We start from the raw sequence: 21277 nt of genomic DNA, 5'->3' as shown, positions 1-21277 counted from the left end.
GGTGGAGATAGTGACTATACTACTGACTATTATGCTGACTATATTACAGGTATAATTATAATAATATGGGTGGAGATAGTGACTATACTACTGACTATTATGCTGACTATAATACAGGTAATTATAATAATATGGGTGGAGATAGTGACTATACTACTGACTATTATGCTGACTATAATACAGGTATAATTATAATAATATGGGTGGAGATAGTGACTATACTACTGACTATTATGCTGACTATAATACAGGTAATTATAATAATATGGGTGGAGATAGTGACTATACTACTGACTATTATGCTGACTATATTACAGGTATAATTATAATAATATGGGTGTAGATAGTGACTATACTACTGACTATTATGCTGACTATAATACAGGTAATTATAATAATATGGGTGGAGATAGTGACTATACTACTGACTATTATGCTGACTATAATACAGGTATAATTATAATAATATGGGTGGAGATAGTGACTATACTACTGACTATTATGCTGACTATAATACAGGTATAATTATAATAATATGGGTGGAGATAGTGACTATACTACTGACTATTATGCTGACTATATTACAGGTATAATTATAATAATATGGGTGGAGATAGTGACTATACTACTGACTATTATGCTGACTATAATACAGGTATAATTATAATAATATGGGTGGAGATAGTGACTATACTACTGACTATTATGCTGACTATAATACAGGTATAATTATAATAATATGGGTGGAGATAGTGACTATACTACTGACTATTATGCTGACTATATTACAGGTATAATTATAATAATATGGGTGTAGATAGTGACTATACTACTGACTATTATGCTGACTATAATACAGGTATAATTATAATAATATGGGTGTAGATAGTGACTATACTACTGACTATTATGCTGACTATAATACAGGTATAATTATAATAATATGGGTGGAGATAGTGACTATACTACTGACTATTATGCTGACTATAATACAGGTATAATTATAATAATGTGGGTGTAGATAGTGACTATACTACTGACTATTATGCTGACTATAATACAGGTATAATTATAATAATATGGGTGGAGATAGTGACTATACTACTGACTATTATGCTGACTATAATACAGGTAATTATAATAATATGGGTGGAGATAGTGACTATACTACTGACTATTATGCTGACTATAATACAGGTATAATTATAATAATATGGGTGTAGATAGTGACTATACTACTGACTATTATGCTGACTATAATACAGGTATAATTATAATAATATGGGTGGAGATAGTGACTATACTACTGACTATTATGCTGACTATAATACAGGTATAATTATAATAATATGGGTGGAGATAGTGACTATACTACTGACTATTATGCTGACTATAATACAGGTAATTATAATAATATGGGTGGAGATAGTGACTATACTACTGACTATTATGCTGACTATAATACAGGTAATTATAATAATATGGGTGGAGATAGTGAATTGTAGTGAAAATTGTAGTGAAAATTGTTAGACCTAATGCCGCAGCTGCCAATACCATAATCCTCAGCCGCCAAGCATTCAGTTCAACATGTAATAAAATTAGTCAGCACAAATAAACAGCTGCCAAGCATTCAGTTCAACATGTAATAAAATTAGTCAGCGCTTTCTCTCAAAGTGCGTATCGAGCACTGAAACTCCACAACACTTATTTTTAAGATAAATTGAAATAATGGGTAGTTCCTAACCACTGCAGGGGGGGCTTTAACCTTGCGGGGCTACCCTGAACACAATATAACCCAATCTAGAACCTAAAGTATTACAAGAAACAATAAATAGTTTAAAGTACTAAAAATTTTGTAAAAATTGTAAATATAAAGGTCGTCAATTCTAATTCAACGACAGCTGAAAATCACTTATAGGTTTCATGATTTTTTCCCCCGATTTAATTTGGTTATTGGTTTAAGCAGATTTATTATACTTAGGAGACAGAGAGGACAGAGAGGATGGGCTACACCTCTCCCCGGAAATTAACAAGAACGTTCTTGCGCAAGATGGCAGCATCAGGTAGAATTAACTAAATAGATATATTGATAATTCGTAGATAGGGTGTCCCATAGTGTAGTGGTTAGCGCACTACGCTGTGGTTGGGAGAAACCGAGTTCAAGTCCCCAAAAAGACTTTGCACTTGGTTGACAAATGCTGTCGCAATTTGTCAGATTATGATCACGCAACCTTCCCAGAGATGCCCTAAGGTTGTAAGGAGGGAGATTTTCAGAAAGTTAGGATTCTACCAATCAAGCAGCTTCTTTAACCATGCTTTCCCTCGTCCATGCTCCTCGTATGAGAGTGCCATTAATTAGGGTGCCTTAATATGGAACACCTGCCAAAACTCTATGCCAGGGTGATGAAATTATTGAGTAGCTTCCACGAGAATTGCGGGTCAGCTTGTAATGTAACATAGAATACTATCAGCTGTGCGCGAAGCTTACCAATCTAAGATTGGCCAAAGGATTCTCACTTCCAGTCTCCTTGTGCATCTGAGTCCTAACTTTAGAGAATCAGAGCTACAACAACAACAACATAATTCGTAGATGTTGAGCTAGATTTTCATGTATTCTGATTAAGTGATGCTCACAGCTGACTAAAATAAAGATACCCCCATCAACCCCCCCCCCCCTCCCCCGCTTCTAATGGATGAGGAACTGACCAAGTGGTCCTTACAAAGCAAGCTAAATTGACGACAAATTTCACCTGTTAATATATCCACGTGTATACTATATCAATTATTAGCAAACGGCTGCACACGATGCATCGAAAGCAGTATTTAAGGAGGGGGGGGGGGGGGTTGACAAATAGTCTAACTGGTTCAGCAAGTAGAGGACAAACAAAATACCCTATATGATAAAATAATGTCCATTTTTAGTAGCGAAGCTCCTATATATAAGTCAGTGTATCTGTCTGTCCGTTGTTCTGTAAGAGTGCTCTCTATTCGGTTCTCTCGTGCTTATAGAAACACAATAAACTACTCTCACTTTAATTATTTCAACCTACTTAGCTGCTATTTGACTTAATTGTCCTTGTTTTGATTATTTTAACAGTTTTAAAACTTTCGGGTTACAAGTTTCAATTCTATCATGTTTTTATTTAATAAAAACTTAATTTTCATTTTTTAAAAGCAGTAAAAGTAATAAAACATATTTTATAAGCTATAATTGTAGAAAAAAAGATTTGATTAATATGATTTTAACCGTAGAAACTTAAACACTCACTTAGTAAACAAGGATGTATAAATTCTAATAAGCGAAGATTATTTTTTGTATTTATATTTATACAGTGTGTTTTTTTTATGAGAACTTTTTTGAAAGCAACTTTACCCCACTTATAGTTATCAGAATTTAATGATTAATGGCTTATTTTCTTCGTTTTTTAAGGCAATTAATAGAACAACAAAAAAATATTTCAGTTTTTATTTAAAAAGTACAATAAAATCTAAAATTCAAAACTTAGGTGTCAACATCTAAAAATGGTTTTAGCGCATTTTTCTTATTCTCAAATAATCAACCTTTTGCAAGAATGGCTGTCATATCTCAACCAGGGAGAGAGTACTGGCCCCCCAAAGTCGACTACAGAAAATCAATTTTTTAAAGAAAAATGCGCTAAAACCATTTTTATAAGTTGACACCTAAGTTTTGAAATTTAGATTTTACTGTACTTTTTAAATAAAAACTGAAATATTTTTTTGTTGTTTTATTAATTGCCTTAAAAAACAAAGAAAATAAGCCATTAATCATTACATTCTGATAACTATAAGTGGGGTAAAATTGCTTTTTAATAAGTTCTCATAAAAAAAAAAAACACTGTAGATCCTACAGGATATGTCAATGGACGTATTACCCTGTGATTGAAATCATTGGTAGAAAAGTCTGTATACTATTACATTGTACTTTACCAGGGAGGGAGGGAACATTGGGCTGTTTATTACACTAGTCCCAAAAGATTTAAAATATTCTTATTCGTTAGCTCAACAAAGTTGATGACTTTTATTGAATTTTGATTGGTTGGTTCATAAAATTGAATGCCAAAAGGTTTCAATCACTAATTATAATCTACAGAATTGGTAATTTTGTGTCTCACCATTGCATTGGGGATGTGCAACAAATCATTGGCCATTGTCTTATCCCTTTATATCCATGAAACTTCACTGTACCAACTTATATGTAGAGAAGCTATGCTTACAAAAATTAGGGAACTTAGCAGGGAGGGAGGGGACATTGGTCTGTATATTAAACTGGAATTAAAAGTCATCTTATTTAGTGGCTTAAAAAGTTTGGGTATAGATTTTTGGTTGGTTGGTTAAAACTAGTAGTTTCCAAACTTTTTTTAACCATTGATTGAGGTTGTGTATAAATTTATCATCCATTGTCTTATCCCTCGATATCCCTGAAACTTAGCTATGGTGATTTGTAATCAGACCAGCGCAGCGTGAAAACAGCTTTCACTTTTTTTATCATGTTCATCTTTAACACACCATTAAATCATTAAATTGTCCCTTTTTCATCACTACTAGCGGCTACGCTCCTTGCCTCTAGGAGCACCGCCCCTTCACAACAATATTAAGGTATTTTATAGTCGTTTTGTTGGCCCTTATTAGATAATAGAAAGAAAAAAAAATTTCAAAAAAAATTTATATCTTTGTCTAACCGTTTACAAGACTTTACAGGACATATAAACAGACAGATAGATAATAACATTTAAAGTAATAGCCTAAAACCTTCCCCAAATTTACAAATAAAATAGTACAAAAAATATGTTTACAGCACTGTAAGAACTTAATTGGCTCAGTGGTTTATCCTTACTACTTTATATAATAACGCTAGCAGTTACGCCTCTAGAGGCCTCTAAGGGCACTTAAGATATTATGGAGGCCGGGGGGGAGGAGTGAGGGAGTTGACTCATACCCATTTAAAATTTCAGTTCGAAAAAGAAAAAGTCAAAGAATAAATTTTGGATGTGGGTAATTTTTTCAGAGTGATTTTACTTTGGAGGGTGGTAGTACCGTCCCCCAAAATAGTTATAAACCTTCCCTGGACCTATGAGAAGCTTCACTGAACTAGCGAGAACCCTCAGTACACACAAATAAACATACAAACATCATGATACTTTTATTTAAGGATATGAGAGTCTTAATTTCACTAAACTTGTATTATATGTAGTTCTGAATTTGACCGCTAGAGTTCTCAAATTTTTTTTTTTGGCGCAATCTTTTACCTTTTAAACTAACATTATCAAAAAGTTTTACTTATTACATAACATTTTCAAAATTTTTTTAATTTTTTGAAACTAGTTTTTTAAAAATTACTTACTTTTTGGAAAAGCAGCAACGAAATTAAATTAATTGGTATTTGGTATTGAAAATGTGCTTTGAACTGTACGACGTAACGGACATACCTAATTATAGAAAAGCTTTGCTCATTTAATATGACAACTTCATAAAAGTGAAGCAAATTAATTATGTTTTCTTGAGGGTTCAGATATGAACTCATTATCCGATTGACATATGCCTACTTTCAAGTAATAGCTTCTTGCTATCGAAATGTTTCTCCTTTCAATGTAGCTCCTCAATTCTCATAGGTCTGGTGAATGTTTATATCAATTCTTGGAGAGGGTACCACCACCCTCGCTAGAGAAATTGCCTCCAATGTTTTAAAAATGGGGGAGGGGGTAGACTATTCCTCCACAAATTGTTTTTTTTTTTTTAAAGTTAATTTTTTTTTTAAATGGAGGGGGGGGATAGAATTCAACCCCCCACCACCTAATCCTATCATCCACAAACTCATCAATCGTAATATTAGAAGGGACCATATACGTCTAAATATAAACAAAAATCTTCTGCTTCTAGAAATATTTTTCAATAGTTTGACGGATTATTTTAACTGATGGACCATTATGGTAAAAAGGTCAGGGATCTGAAGAGATAAGACAGTGGCCGATAAATTGATTTACATCCCCAATGATAATACACAAAATTATCCCTTCTGTAGATTGAAATTAGTGGTTAAAAACGTTTGGACACTCAACTGAATCAACCGACCAATCAAAATTGAATAAAAATCCCAAAGTTGTTAAGCCAACGAATGAGAAAACGTTATTCTAAAACTTTGGGGACTAGAGTAAAAAAAACAGCCCAATTTCCCTTCCCTCCCTGGGTCAAGTCATTCAAGTTTAACTTTAATGAGATGTAATTTTTCTAACATGTCATGTTTTACTTAAATAAGATACAGTTACATCAATTTTACAACTTTCTAAAAGAATTTATTAAGTGATTTTGTAATAACCGAATCGAAGCCACCGGACCTATTTTACTCTCCTATACAGTGGAGCTTCTTATAGGTCCCAAAATGGGTTGTATATTGTTAAAAAAAAATATCCTCAAGAAAGAGGATATACATACATTGCATTGTACAATTAAAGATTAAAACTGTTTTTTTTTATCCATGAGATAAAAAAAAGGTTTTGATCTTATGATTGTACATTTTTATATTCGTAGAAAACTGGATATTATACGATGCTAGAAAAAATTTTTCAATATGGCTGAGAACAGGTTCTAATCCACCGGACATTAATCGGATTCGAAGCAATACGGGAAAACTACATTTATCATCCATTGCCCTATCCAGTTATCCGTGGTGAATTAAAATTTCTAATCTAGAACTTGTAATGTAATGTTCTACTTTTTAATTACTTTCTTTAGAATCAAACCTTTCATTTAATTAGGGTTTGTCCGCAAAGAGAGAGAGGGGAGATTGGTATGTTTATTACACTAGTCCCCAAAGTTTTATGATAATATTTATATTTTTCGTTGGCTTAACAACTTTGGAGACTTTAGTGGATTTTAATTTGTTGGTTAAATAAGTTTAGTGTTCAAACGTTTCAACCACTATTATTAATCTACAGAAGGGCTTAATTTGTGTATCATGATAGGGCGTGTATAAAAATTTATCGGCCTTTGTCTTATCCCTTTAGGTCGCTGGTTTGTCCGTATGCTCTAATTCAAAACATTCAAAAGTAAATAATCTGTTTAAATTTATCACAAAATTACTTGATTTAGTTTATTACAAGAATAAAATTAATTATGGAGATGCTAAAATCATAATATGAAGTAAGTGCCCAATTGTTCTAGGTATCATTATTCTAAAAATCTTAAGAATAGGAGAGTTAAGTTTTATATCATATCCAAATTTTTGCCAAAAAAAATGTTTTAAAATCAACAAGTATTAAATGGATATATGGACGTTTTAATAAAGAGCATACAGACACAGTTTCTATGCTTTATTAGCTGTACCTAACTATTACAGGAATCATCATGCTAAGTTTGAAATAGATATGGCAATTCTAACATGACTTAATTATCGATAAAAGTTATATGTAACTGACTCAAGGAAAGATCCTAAATATAGAAAGGCTTAACTTCATAAAATTATTTTAGAATCAATTAAGTTATTTTCTCGTATTCATTCGAATCCGGTGGATATGAACCGGTTCTCATCCATACGAAAAAACTATGTCTAGCATTGTATTATATCCAGCTTTCTACGAATATAGAAATGTACAATTATAAGATTAAAACTAGCTTTTTTAGCCCCGAGGTGACGAAGTCACCGGCTAAAATAACTATTCTCGTATTCATTCGAATCCGGTGGATAGAAACCGGTTCTCATCCATACGAAAAAACTATGTCTAGCATCGTATTATATCCAGCTTTCTACGAATATAAAAATGTACAATCATAAGATTAAAACCTGTTCTTTTAGCCGGTGCCTTCAGCACCTCGGGGCTAAAAAAACTAGTTTTAATATTATAATTGTACATTCTATATCCGCGGAAAGTCATTTATAATACGATGCGAGAAATAACTAATCTACTTTAAGCCATTTAGGCTGGATATTTTTTCTATCTTTGTATAGTAAGATTTTCCTTGGGAGGTGACATTAGACTGTAAATTACACTGGTACTCAAAGTTTTATAAATACTTTTCTCGTATTCATTCGAATCCGGTGGATAGGAACCGTTTCTCATCTATACGAAAAAACTATGTCTAGCATCGTATTATATCCAGTTTTCTACGAATATAGAAATGTACAACCATAAGATTAAAACTAGTTTTTTTAGCCGGTGCCTTTGGCACCACGGGGCTAAAAAAATTAGTTTTAATCTTATAATTGTACATTCTATATCCGCGGAAAGCCGTTTATAATACGATGCGAGAAATAACTATTCTACATTAAATCATTTAGGCTAGACATTTTTTTCTATCTTTGTTTTTCCTTGGGAGAGAGGTGACATGATACTGTAAATTACACTGGTACTCAAAGTTTTATAAGCATTTTCCTCATTCGTTGGATTAAAAGCTTTGAGTACTTGATTTGCTGGTAAAAACTAGCAGTGTAAAAAAATTTCAACTTCAAATTATATCCTATTGACTTATCCCTAAGTACCAGTGTCTTTACATTGTTGGATTTTTCTTCCTACTGTTTTTGCTTTGCTATAATAGAGAAATTCAATTGCAATTTCCAAGGGTCGGCAGCCGCACAATCTGCTGCAGTAGCCGCCAAAATTTACAGCTGAGCGAGGCAGATAAAAGCTACGTCATTTGTTGAATAATTCAATAATAATTTTCAGATAATATACCAAGAGAGACAGGGGACAAAGTGCTGTTTATTACACTAGTCCCCAAAGTTTTGTAATACGATTTCTTATCCGTTATATTAACAACTTTGGGTACTTTAGTGAATATTAATTAGTTGATTCATTTAGTTGAGTGTTCAAACGTTTCAACCACGTATTTTAATCTACAAAAGGGTTAATTTTGTGTATCATCATTAAGGATGTACTTCAATTTATCGGTAATTGTCTTATCCCTTTAGATCCCTGTAAAATACCCTATTTCAATTGTCCACAGTTTAAGCTTAACCGCTTTGTATAATAAATAGGCAGCTGCCGAGCCCTGACAATTTTAACCCTTACAGATCGGGGGGAGGGGTCATATTGTCATTGAGTTTATAAGGATATCTGGTCTGTGTCGGTCGTGGCGTCTGGTCAAAGTCGGTTAGGTAGCACCAAATTTAGAAAAAATTCTAAATAAATCTTAATTTCTTCATTATGACTTTTGTGTCTAAGATAGAGCCCTAAATTTTTTTTTGGTGAATACTGGGATATCAATGATATCTGAGAATAGTGGTGTTATGACCGTTTGACCGCTTCCTGACCAATTTTATGACCATTTTTTTGTCCGGCTTTTGCTATAAACTTACTTCTCTAACTGTAACAGGAGCCGAGATAGAGGGGGGGAGTCAATATGACCCCCCCCCCCCCCCCCCCGATCTATTAAGGTGGGAATTGGGGCCAGAGCTGTAAGGGTTAACATTTATACATTGTCATTTCTGATTGCAAAATTGTGTATTACAAAAGAAAGACATAATTTCATTGTATTAAAATCATTAACGTAATGTACATGCAATTCTACTTGATGGGACATTTTGGCTGTTTATTACAATAGTCCCCAAAGTTTTATATTAACGTTTTCAAACTCGTTAGCTTAACAACTTTTGGGACTTTTATTGAATTTTGATTTGTTGATTCATTCAGTTTCAGAGTGTCCATTGGTCCAAACGTTTCAACCATTAATTACAATCTACAAAGGGGGTATTTTTGTGTATCAGCATTGGGGTTGTAATGTACATCGATTTATCGACTATTGTCTTATCCCTTTAGATCCCTGAATAATATATTTTCTAGGCCAATGGTTGACCAGACCAACATTGGAGCAGACAGCACGCTCAATACTATTGACAGGCGACCAGGTATGCATTGTAGAATAGCGTCTTCTTACTTGTAACAAGCGGATACGCCCCTAGAGGCCTTTTAAGGTATCTGAGGGAAGGGGCAGAAGGAGTCGACCATTTACCTTTGATATTAGCTTAAAAAGAAAAAGTAATAATTATAGATTATAGAGTTGCTACGGTTTCTAAATCGTACCTAACTACCATGCAAAGTTTGAAATCAATAGGACAATTCTAATATGCCCAAATTAACGAAAAAAGCTATCCGTTACGGACGTACGGACGGACCGACCCTAATTATAGAAAAGCTTCGCTTTCAATAAGGATTACAACACTTATGACATTTATGAGGGGTTTTTGTAAGTTTATACTGGTACCCAAAGTTTTATAATCATTCTCTCATAAAAAAAACTTACGGTACTTTTAAAAATATCTTAGTTGGCTGCTTGAAGCTAGAAGTGTTCAAAATGTTCAAAAGTAATTATAACACACATAAGGGGTGATTTTGTTTATAATAATAATTGGGGTTTAATAAATTTATTTCCATTGTTTTATCCGTTAAGATTGATTTATAAAAGGGATTTCGACTGACATATTATCAATATAGCGTTATTTTATTGTTTCAGGCCGTCCAACTTTCCATCACCAGGGACCTATGTCACATGCGGAATCACCCAACGGCAGCCCCGCAGCTGCAGCTGCTACTGAGGATGAAACCGAGGCTGTGACAGCTGTTGACGGCACTGAACAAACAGTTGTTGATTCCACTGACCAGGCTCAGCCAGTGAATGAGGTTCAGAAATCTTTGGCCCAACTTTTAGGTAAAATACATTTTAGCAGAATTTTACAGTCAATAAATCAATTTACAATCCTTTCTCCTCCTGAATGATACTTAAAAGTAAAATTAATTTTAAAAAACCTTCTTTCTGTCTTTCTGACAGTAAAGCTGCTCTATATTCGGTTTCTCTAATGTAAAGCATTATGTCACCTCCTCTCTCTCTCTTTCTCTCTATTTCTTTCTCTCTCTCTCTCTCTCTCTCTCTCTCTCTCTCTCTCTCTCTCTCTCTCTCTCTCTCTCTCTCTCTCTCTCTCTCTCTCTCTCTCTCTCTCTCTCTCTCTCTCTCTCTCTCTCTCTCTCTCTCTCTCTCTCTCTCTCTCTCTCTCTCTCTCTCTCTCTCTCTCTCTCTATCTTTCTCTCTTTCTCTCACTCTCTCTTTCTTTCTCTCTTTCTCTCTCAACTTACCATTTTAAACAGATTTGCTATATTTTCAAATTGTTTTCCACATTCTTATATATTTTTTCTTTTAGGTCCACAGCAGCTTAAGCAGTTGCGTCAAGGCTTGCTGTCGGGCAGAATCTCGCGAGAACAGCTGTTCACTATCAGACAGGCCATGCTGTTCCAGAACCAGAAAAACAAAGCAGCTACAACAACAGCAGGTACCAGCACTGCTTCATCAACAACATCAACTTCAACCACATCGACAAGTACAACCACAGCTCAGTCCACCACCACACCAGATATGACATCGGAGAGACAGAAGGAGGGATTGCTGCTGCCAGGCTTGACTAGTGGCCTGAACAGAGATCAGCTGGATGAAGTTCAGCGGCAGCTTGACAAACATTTGGCCATTGAAAGAACAGGAAACGCTGGCAAACTACAAAATAAGCAGCAACAGCAAATGTATGCTAATCCTGAACGGCCAACAGCTGTTCATCACCAGCGGGTAGTGCATCACCAACAGCTGACGCCTGTGCAGCTTCCAGGTGGCGCGGAACAGCTGTCACCGTCGCCAAGTGTCATGGCGCCCAAAAGAGGACAAGTTTTGCCGTTCAATCAACCCCAGGTGCATTTTTATACATTCTATTTTTACCTATACCTATTTTTACCTCGTACAGGCGGGATTCTCCTTCAATTTTTAAGTGATCATCTAGGGAATCCAGAGCCTCATCTGCTTGTAATGAGATGCGATACTCTAAAACCCCAAGGATCATAGACGTCCAAGAGGGGGGAAGGGGTAAAGCGAATTACCCCCCCCCCTTAAAAAAAGTTTACCCCCCCCCCCCAAAAAAAGCATGGATGTCTATGCCAAGGATATTAGGTAAAGTAAAATCCAACAGACAACCAACCAATTAATTGCATAACCTTTCTGAGAAGTTCTAACTTTGCATATTAATGAGTTGCGCCTATTTATAGGCCAAGGCATTTTCCCTAATTTTAATATTTATGTCGCGCACCTGACATAGCAGCAGTAAGAACCAATTTTTAACGTCTTTAGCTATGACGCATTTAAGTCATTCTTGTAGAGGTATGTCGGTGGGTTTAATATTATATGAACTACAAAAACTATGTTAGTTTAACCTAAAAATATTACACTTAAACCTAAAATTAATTGTCTTTTTTAACTATTTATTAATCTTTTAATCAAAATGAAATTTTTTTTTTTTAGGTGGGGCAAGGTGCCATTAACATGAACAAGCAACAACAACCCCTTGGAGGTCCAGTGGTTGGGGCGGGCGTCGCCCCATCTGGCGGCAGGTACGGTCCCTACGGCGGCAGGCTGGGATTCCAGGGCCGGCAGGATGTGGCGGAGAGGAGACGGCAACAGCCAAGGAGAAGGTTCCGCGGACAACCCACCGCAGCTAAATACAGCCAGGTTAGAACAACATCTCTTTGAAAACAATATCACCACCCTCCTTTTAAACTTGCTCTCAGGTAAAAGGGAAGGAGATTCTCAAAAACAATTCTAATTTAAAATTTCCCCATAACCCCCTTTTTTCTCCCCTTCAAAAAACAAGTTTTACGCCAACTCTACGCCAACAAAATATTTTATTTTCGGCACTTTCAAATGGAATTTATTGGCTGAATAGCAGCCCCTGCCCGCTTTAAACATGAACCTAAAGGGATAAGACAACGGACAAAAATTTGATGTAACAAAATTACTGTATCGGTATATTAAAATTATTGGTTGAAATCTTTTGACACTACTAAATGTAATTTATATTACAACTAATAGATAAATAGATATTTGAAGAATTTATGAGAATATCTTACTTCGCCTACAATGACAATTGCCATCCTTGTTTTGATTGCCTTCAAAATAATCACTTCAAAATTGGGCAATTTTAATGTTTAAAATATAGTTCTTTTGGGTCATCTGTTATATAGTTATGAAGAAATTTTATAAAGATTGACAACTTTTTGACAAGATAGGACAAATTATCTGTGTAATCCCTCAAACCGACATATGGACCATTCCCCCCCCCCCCCCCAGGGGCGTCCAAGCTTTTTTATTTGAGGGGGGGTAAAATTTTGAAAATAAAAAATTTTTTTGGGGGGGGGTAATCTATATTTCATAGAGGCATTTTTCTATTTGTGGCGGGGGGATAAAAATTGAAAATCCAAAATTTTGGGGGTGTCTACGGCACCCCCAAATTCATTTGGGGGGGGGGATAATCACCCCTTTACCCCCCCCCCCTTTGGACGTCTATCCCCCCCTCTTCTTGTCCATCTTAATATTTTGTAGCCAGGGATCTAAAGGGATAAGACAATGGCCGATACATCCCAATGATGATACACAAAATTAGATTACACGCAGTGGCTAAAACGTTTTAACACTCAACTAAATTAACCAACCAATAAAAATTCAATATAAGTCCCCAAGACCAACAAATAAGAAAGGGTTATTATAAGAATTGAGGACTAGTTTATAAAACCGCCCAATGTCCCCTCCCTTCCTTTTTACTAGCCCCGACAGGGCCATATACCTACTGGGTTTTTCTAGGCCCTGTCAAAATGTAATATCAATAGTTTTGTCGATTATTTGGCATCAATAAAACGTCTCATTCCTATGCCTGAGCTGAGCTCTTAGATGCTAGAATCCGAAAAAAATGTTTGGTAGTTCACTCTAAAGGATAATTTTGATTGTACAGAAAATCAAACAGGGATAAGACAATGGATGATAATTTTACCCATGTACAATGTACATTCCCAACTACCCCTTGCATCTTGGGACATTGTATTTAAAAGGGGGGGACAGCAAAAAATATTTGTCATATAATAGATACTTTATTGTAGAACTCGCACTAAGGTCCCAGGTGCTTCCCAAGACAGACAAACATCCTGTTACTTTATTGTAGAACCAGTGGATATGCCCCTAGATGTCTCTACAGACAGAGAGGCTTTCTGTTACTTTTATATAAGGATTAGTAGACAAATGCAAAAAATATTCAAATTTTGGACGAAATAGGAAATCACAAAATACTGGAAATTAAGCTCTTTATAGTAATAGATTTTTCTATATATAATGACGTTATTCTGGATACTTTGGCCAAAAGTTTTAAGATTTATCCCTATTTTTTATATAATTAGGCACTATAAAGTGCTTCTTAGAAATATATGAACACATTATAAAGTATTTATCATAACATAAATTGTTTCAATCCTTTACAACGATTCTTTCATTAAAGTATATCCAATAATGCTTATTTATCGCATCGTATTATATTCAGCTTTCCGCGGATATTAAAGTGAATAATTATAATTAAACCAGTTTTGTTAGTCCCGAGATGCCGAAGGCACGGGCTATTAAAACTGGTTTTAATATTATGATTTTACATTTTCAAATTCGTAGAAAACTGGATATAATACGATGCGATACGTTATTTTTCAGTATGGCTAAGAACCATTTCTTATCCAGCGGATAAGAATCGGTTTCAAAGCCATATTCGAAAAATCTAGATAACCTTGTATTATTATATAAATACTGTTGCCTTGATTTCTTTAATTTTCTTAAAGAAAAGATACAATTGATTCAAATTAAATTTTCTCATCCTTCAAATGGATTTTAAACAACATAAGCATGAAAACAGAAATTGTTCTTAAAAAAATTTGGATCATGGAAAGAAAACGAAGTAGCAGGTTACGTCATATTTTCACAGTAGCTTTTCTCCTATTTCTATCGATTTTATATCAGCCATGGCTACTTTCTATTCAAACTAGGTAATCGACAAGAGTCATTTCATTTTGTTAGAGGAATGCAAATATTTTTTCAGACTTTCAATTTTAAATTTGGTTTGGAAAAATATCCTTATCCTTGATGGTGGTATACGTCTAAAGTCAGGCTTATTATTATAAGTTGGAAGGAATTTTAATGTTAGAGGGAGATTTGAAATCTGCATCAAAATGTAAGGATTTTTTTTATAAAATTCGTTTTTTTGTATAATTCTTTATCTAAAAGCGGAAGTACAATTTAAGTTAATTAATTTTGACATCTGTGATTGGTGGATTGAAAATTATCTGCGCTCTGATTGGAGAAGCTTAAGTGTCGCACATCATTCAACTAATTAGAGCGCAGGTAGTTTCCAATCCTCCTATCCTATTGGTCAAAATTTATGAACTTAAATTGTATTTCCGCTTTTAGATAAAGAAATATACAAAAAAACGAATTTTATAAAAAATCCTTAAAATTTGATGCAGATTTCAAATCTCCCTCTAACATTAAAATTCCTTCCAACTTATATATCCTACTTATTATATTAAAACGTGAGAAACGTCCTTGGATCTCTGAATTAGGATTTTAGTCAACAGTGGACTAAAATCGGACATTCTTAGAAAGACTTAAATTTTGTCTGTTTCTATGGTCTATGTTGACTATATGGGAGTAAATAAAAGTGGCCATGAGTGACAAATTTTCAAAAAGGCACTCTACAAATTTGAAAGGAACTACAATGTCAGACACAGCCAAAATAAAAAAAAGATTTATCGTATTTATGTACATGAGATATTTGAAAAACAAAGCAAAAATAATTTTGTCCAAATTTTATACAATTGTGAAAATCAGTGATTTTTTAACCATCTGGCGTTGTAAGCACTTCATTATCAAAACCAATAACAGTTGGGGCTACTAAACCAACTATATAGTTGTAAACACTTCATTATCAAAACCAATAACAGTTGGGGCTACTAAACCAACTATAGAGTTGTTGTATAATTTATCCGTCGTTTTGTATGCACACAAAACATATTTTAATTAATATTTTTATATTTATTTAAATACCTATATTTATGTTTTTAATGATATTTTATTATGATATTGCTTAAAAAGTAGTGATGCCATTTTGTGTAATAGAAATATTTATGTACATTTTCTTAAGTACATATTTGAAAACCAGTTCCTAATGTAAACATTAGCGGGTATATAAGCTCGTACGCTTCAATGATATAGCCGGTTGTTTTCTATAGTCAGTATGCTTGGGGATAACTACCCAGCAGAACACTTTACTATATAGGGCCTAAGGCGTGTTTCAGGGACACAACCTGACACAACCATCACAATAGGTTAATTCTGTATACTTGTGAAACTTAATTAAAGGCACCAACAAGTAAGGTTTTTATTTCTTTATTTTCATTCTTTTATTTAATATCTTTTTCATAATGCTAATATTATAATATGTTGTAGTTTTATGAACGTGCAATAATGTATCTGCTGTTACATACAATCGAGTGTCTCTTTTAATTCCCTAACTGTAAATAAACGTTGTAAAATAAGAAGATGTCTGGTGTTATATTTTTTAGTTGTTAGCCACTTTATAAGTTCCACATCATTCATAAAATTGTTGAATAGCAACTGCCAGAGCAACGTTTAGTTTTATTAAACAGTTAGGGAAATGTAAAATATTTTCACAGTTGATAACCTGAAAGTGGTTTTTATGAAATTCAAATTTTAGAGGGGAATTATAATCAACCCTTTTAGATAAATATATTGGGGGAAATATAAAGCATCCCTAAATAGTTTTTTTTATTGATTAAAGGCATTAACATAATTTTAAAATGCCTAATTCAAGTGCTAACAAACATTTTGTTTCTCCCTTAATACATGGAGACAACCAAAGTATTTTGTCAAATCCAAGTGATTTTCATGATTACTATGATTTAAAAACGGCTGAACTTAAGTTAAATGCAAAAATCCAGCTTATTGATAAGTATCTTGATAAATGTGATAAAAACTTTATTATGCAGCTTACTGAATCTGATTATGAAAAAAGATTTAAATTTATGCAACATCAAGTAAACTATTTAAGTGATGTTTTAGATTTTGCTTTTTTAAATGGGGATGAAAATCTTCAAGAATTATCAGCTGAATATTTAGATAAGGTCCAAACTTTAGTTGAAAAAATGAAGGAAATCAGATCTTTATTGTCTTTTGAAGTAAATTCTAAGAACTTTATTTGTGATGACACTAATGCAGTAACTAATGCAAATGTAGCATTAGCCGAATCTTATATAAATCATATTGCTCTTATAACAAGAGAAGTTATTGATAATACATGTTCAGAATCTAGGCTAAAGTCTCTTCTTGTGACCGATATACCTTATTTAGAGAAAAAGGTTGAAATTATGAATAAACTTTGTAATAATCTTTCAAGTGATGAGTCACGTTATGGAAATATAATTTGTAAGTTATCTCATGCTATAGTAAAAGCTGATAATTGGATTCTTGAGTCTATGATCATAATTAAATTTATGAAAATTGATTTGGTAGATGATAGCCAAACATTTACTGAACCCATCAAAATCAAACCTTTTGATGGTTGGAAATCAGACTCAAATATATTTGATTTTCTTAGTGAGTTTGAAAGAGTGTATTGTACAGCTAAACAATCCACTAAATTAGCTGCATTATTCAAAAACTGTTTATCTTCAAATATTGCAAGTGAAGTGTCTCATTATTATGCCAATAATGATTACAATGGCATAATATCTTATCTTTTGGCGAAATATGGCAATGCTCGTAGAATAGTTAATGCTAAAAAAGCTCAACTTACTGAACTTAAGTATAGTTTAAAAGATGTTGAAGTACAAACTTTCTATTTAAGATCATATTATCAATGTTTAATTGGCCTTGAAACTCTAGTTAAAGCACATAGTGATAAAGTAAATGATCTAGGCAATGAAATTTATAACCAAAGTTTTCTTCAGCATTTGACAATGATTTTACCTGATTATCATAAAAGAAGGGTTCTGAAAGAATTATCTAAGGCAGAGCGGGATAATCATGGTCAGCTTTGCGATAAAGATGAGTTTGAAATTGTTAAACATTACATCTTTGTTGAACTTAGTGATCTAGAATATGCTATTGCTAAGTGTCCATCTTTGACAGATGGGAAAAAAGGTCATAGTGAAATTAACTATGTTCAGTCTGAAACAGCTTATGCTTCGAGTCAAAGGCAAAAGAACTTTGTTGATAAAAACACTAACATTAGGATTAAATGTTTTATGCATGAAGTTTTGGCTGATCCTTATTCTCATTCAATTGGTAAATGTAAATTTTTCTGTCAGGCAATGCCACAAGAAAGATTTGATAATGTCATGAAATATTCTCTTTGTATTACCTGTCTTAGTGATAGATGTAATGGGTCAGAAAATATTTGTAACAATATGTCTAGTGTTCCTTCTAATCTTATTTGCTCCATTTGCAAAGAATCTTGTCCTAGCAAACCTAAGAATGTTTTAGTGTGTTCTAACCACAAGAAGAATGTAAAAGACATTTTATCTAAGTTAGATTATCTTACTGGTTTTAAACCTGGTAGCTATGTTCAGCTCCATCAGGTTAACAAATCTAAGATTGATTTTAATGTTAATCACATAGACTTTCACAATATAAATGTTCAAGATGGGATAAGACCTAATTTTTCAAATGCTAGAAAGTCCAAACCTAAGAAGAAATTTAAATCTGTGAACCAACAGTCAACAAATGTAATTGATTCTAATGTCCCTAGGAAATACAATTCTAATCACTATTTTAGGAATTATATGTATCCTTTTTTGATTTTTTGTTGCTTTGCACAAGTCGTTTCTTCTAGCACAAATAATAGTGCACAAAAGTTCTTTGATATGCCAAAAGTGATTCAGAATACTCCACAATTGATTCCTAGAAACATTCAGTTTTCTAGTTATGATTTTATTAATCATAATAACTTAGAAACTTATTTTTACAGTGATTACCTAGATATAGTTCCTTATAGGGATAAAACTCCCTTTTGTTATAATCTTAAGCCAAAAGTTGCTTTATTTTTCTTGTCAGGGGATACCACCCTAAGTTTCAGTGTTCTTAGGGGATACTACCCTAAGTTTCAACATTCTCAGGGGAAACTACCCTGTTCACCAGATTGTCAGGGGAAACTACCCTATTCACCAGATTGTCAGGGGAAACTACCCTGGTTGCAAGATTGTCAGGGGACACTACCCTGCCTTCCAGCCCTACATATTCTACAGGTTGATTGCATTACAACACAAAATGAGTCCACTACCTTGGGGCCCGCAGTGTTGTATAATTTATCCGTCGTTTTGTATGCACACAAAACATATTTTAATTAATATTTTTATATTTATTTAAATACCTATATTTATGTTTTTAATGATATTTTATTATGATATTGCTTAAAAAGTAGTGATGCCATTTTGTGTAATAGAAATATTTATGTACATTTTCTTAAGTACATATTTGAAAACCAGTTCCTAATGTAAACATTAGCGGGTATATAAGCTCGTACGCTTCAATGATATAGCCGGTTGTTTTCTATAGTCAGTATGCTTGGGGATAACTACCCAGCAGAACACTTTACTATATAGGGCCTAAGGCGTGTTTCAGGGACACAACCTGACACAACCATCACAATAGGTTAATTCTGTATACTTGTGAAACTTAATTAAAGGCACCAACAAGTAAGGTTTTTATTTCTTTATTTTCATTCTTTTATTTAATATCTTTTTCATAATGCTAATATTATAATATGTTGTAGTTTTATGAACGTGCAATAATGTATCTGCTGTTACATACAATCGAGTGTCTCTTTTAATTCCCTAACTGTAAATAAACGTTGTAAAATAAGAAGATGTCTGGTGTTATATTTTTTAGTTGTTAGCCACTTTATAAGTTCCACATCAAGAGTTGTAAACATTTCATTATCAAAAGCAATAACAGTTGCGGCTACTAAACCAACTATATAGTTGTAAACACTTCATTATCAAAACCAATAACAGTTGGGGCTACTAAACCAACTATATAGTTGTAAACACTTCATTATCAAAACCAATAACAGTTGGGGCCACTAAACCAACTATATAGTTGTAAACACTTCATTATCTAAACCAATAACAGTTGGGGCCACTAAACCAATTATAAATGTAAAAACTTTAGTAAACTAAACCAACTATAGAGTTGTAAACACTTCATTATCAAAACCAATAACAGTTGGGGCTACTAAACCAACTATATAGTTGTAAACACTTCATTATCAAAACAAAAAGAGTTGGGGCTACTAAACCAAATATATAGTTGTAAACACTTCAGTATAAAAACAAATAACAGTTGGGGCCACTAAACCAATTAAAAATGAAAAAACTTTAGTATCAAAACAAAAAGAGTTAGGGCCACTAAACCAACTATATAGTTGTAAACATTTTATTATGAAAACCAATAACAGTTGGGGCTACTAAACCAACTATAAAGTTGTAAACACTTTAATATGAAAACCAATAACAGTTGGGGCTACTAAACTCTATATAGTTGAAAACACTGTATACTGGTGGATAAAAAGCTAAAAGATTGGTTGAATTAAAACAAATAGTGTTCAAACTTTTCAACCAATAATTTTACTATACAAAATGGGTATTTTTATTTTGGCATGGGAATGTCTTATCCCTTAAGATCCCTGCTCAGTATGGAAGAATATATCTATTTATTTTAAACATGAGAGAAAAATTGTTTATTGACAATCAAATGACATTTTATTAATTGTCTTAATAATTTTAGAAGATTTTTTTTTGGACATTTCTTCATTTTTCAATATTGATATCTAGCTGTATTATGAATTCAGGGAAGCAATGGGATAAGACAATTGGGTATAATTTAATATACATCCACAGTAATGATAAACATAATTACCCATACTAAAGATTTAAATTAACGGTGAAAATGTTTGAACACAAATATTTTCAAATCGACCATTCAAATTCAATAAAAGTACCCAAATATTTTTCCGCTAAAGAATAAGAAAAGATAGTTATAATACTTTGGGTACCAGTGTAATTTACAGTCAAATGACCCCGCTCTCCTTGATTATCCAAGAGACTCTAATTATCTTTTTTTTTTTAAGCGAAGCTTTTCTATAATTAGGGTTGGTCCGTCCGTCCGTCCTTAACGGATAGCTTTTTTCGCTAATTTAGGCATGTTAGAATTGTCCTATCGATTTCAAATTTTGCAGTTTGATTCCTGTAGTAGTTAGGTACGATTTAGAAAACGTAGCATTTCTATAATCATTACCAAAATGTCCGTACGTCCATTTCAAACATGTTGATTTTTTTACTTTTTTAACAACAAATTTTTATGTGATCTAATCATCCGATTGATCTGATTTTTGATATATTGATTCCTGGGA

At 33.3% G+C, this 21277-nt stretch overlaps 1 protein-coding gene across 1 annotated transcript in view; it reads left to right on the top strand.

Moving 5' to 3' along the window:
* The window catches only part of LOC145319774 (uncharacterized), an 82191-nt gene that overhangs the window by 42190 nt on the left and 18724 nt on the right, over nt 1-21277 (top strand). Inside the window, exons 13-17 of the mRNA XM_080162121.1 lie at nt 1982-2063; nt 9795-9859; nt 10465-10659; nt 11147-11682; nt 12286-12492. Coding sequence (XP_080018247.1) covers nt 1982-2063; nt 9795-9859; nt 10465-10659; nt 11147-11682; nt 12286-12492 — 1085 coding nt within the window. The remainder of the gene's footprint in view (nt 1-1981; nt 2064-9794; nt 9860-10464; nt 10660-11146; nt 11683-12285; nt 12493-21277) is intronic.

Source organism: Acartia tonsa, chromosome 5 (genome assembly GCF_053477335.1).
Source record: "Acartia tonsa isolate MP-2025a chromosome 5, ASM5347733v1, whole genome shotgun sequence".
In the NCBI taxonomy this organism is placed as follows: domain Eukaryota; kingdom Metazoa; phylum Arthropoda; class Copepoda; order Calanoida; family Acartiidae; genus Acartia; species Acartia tonsa.
Note: the sequence above shows the minus strand (reverse complement) of the source record. Positions and strands in the feature narration are given on the sequence as shown.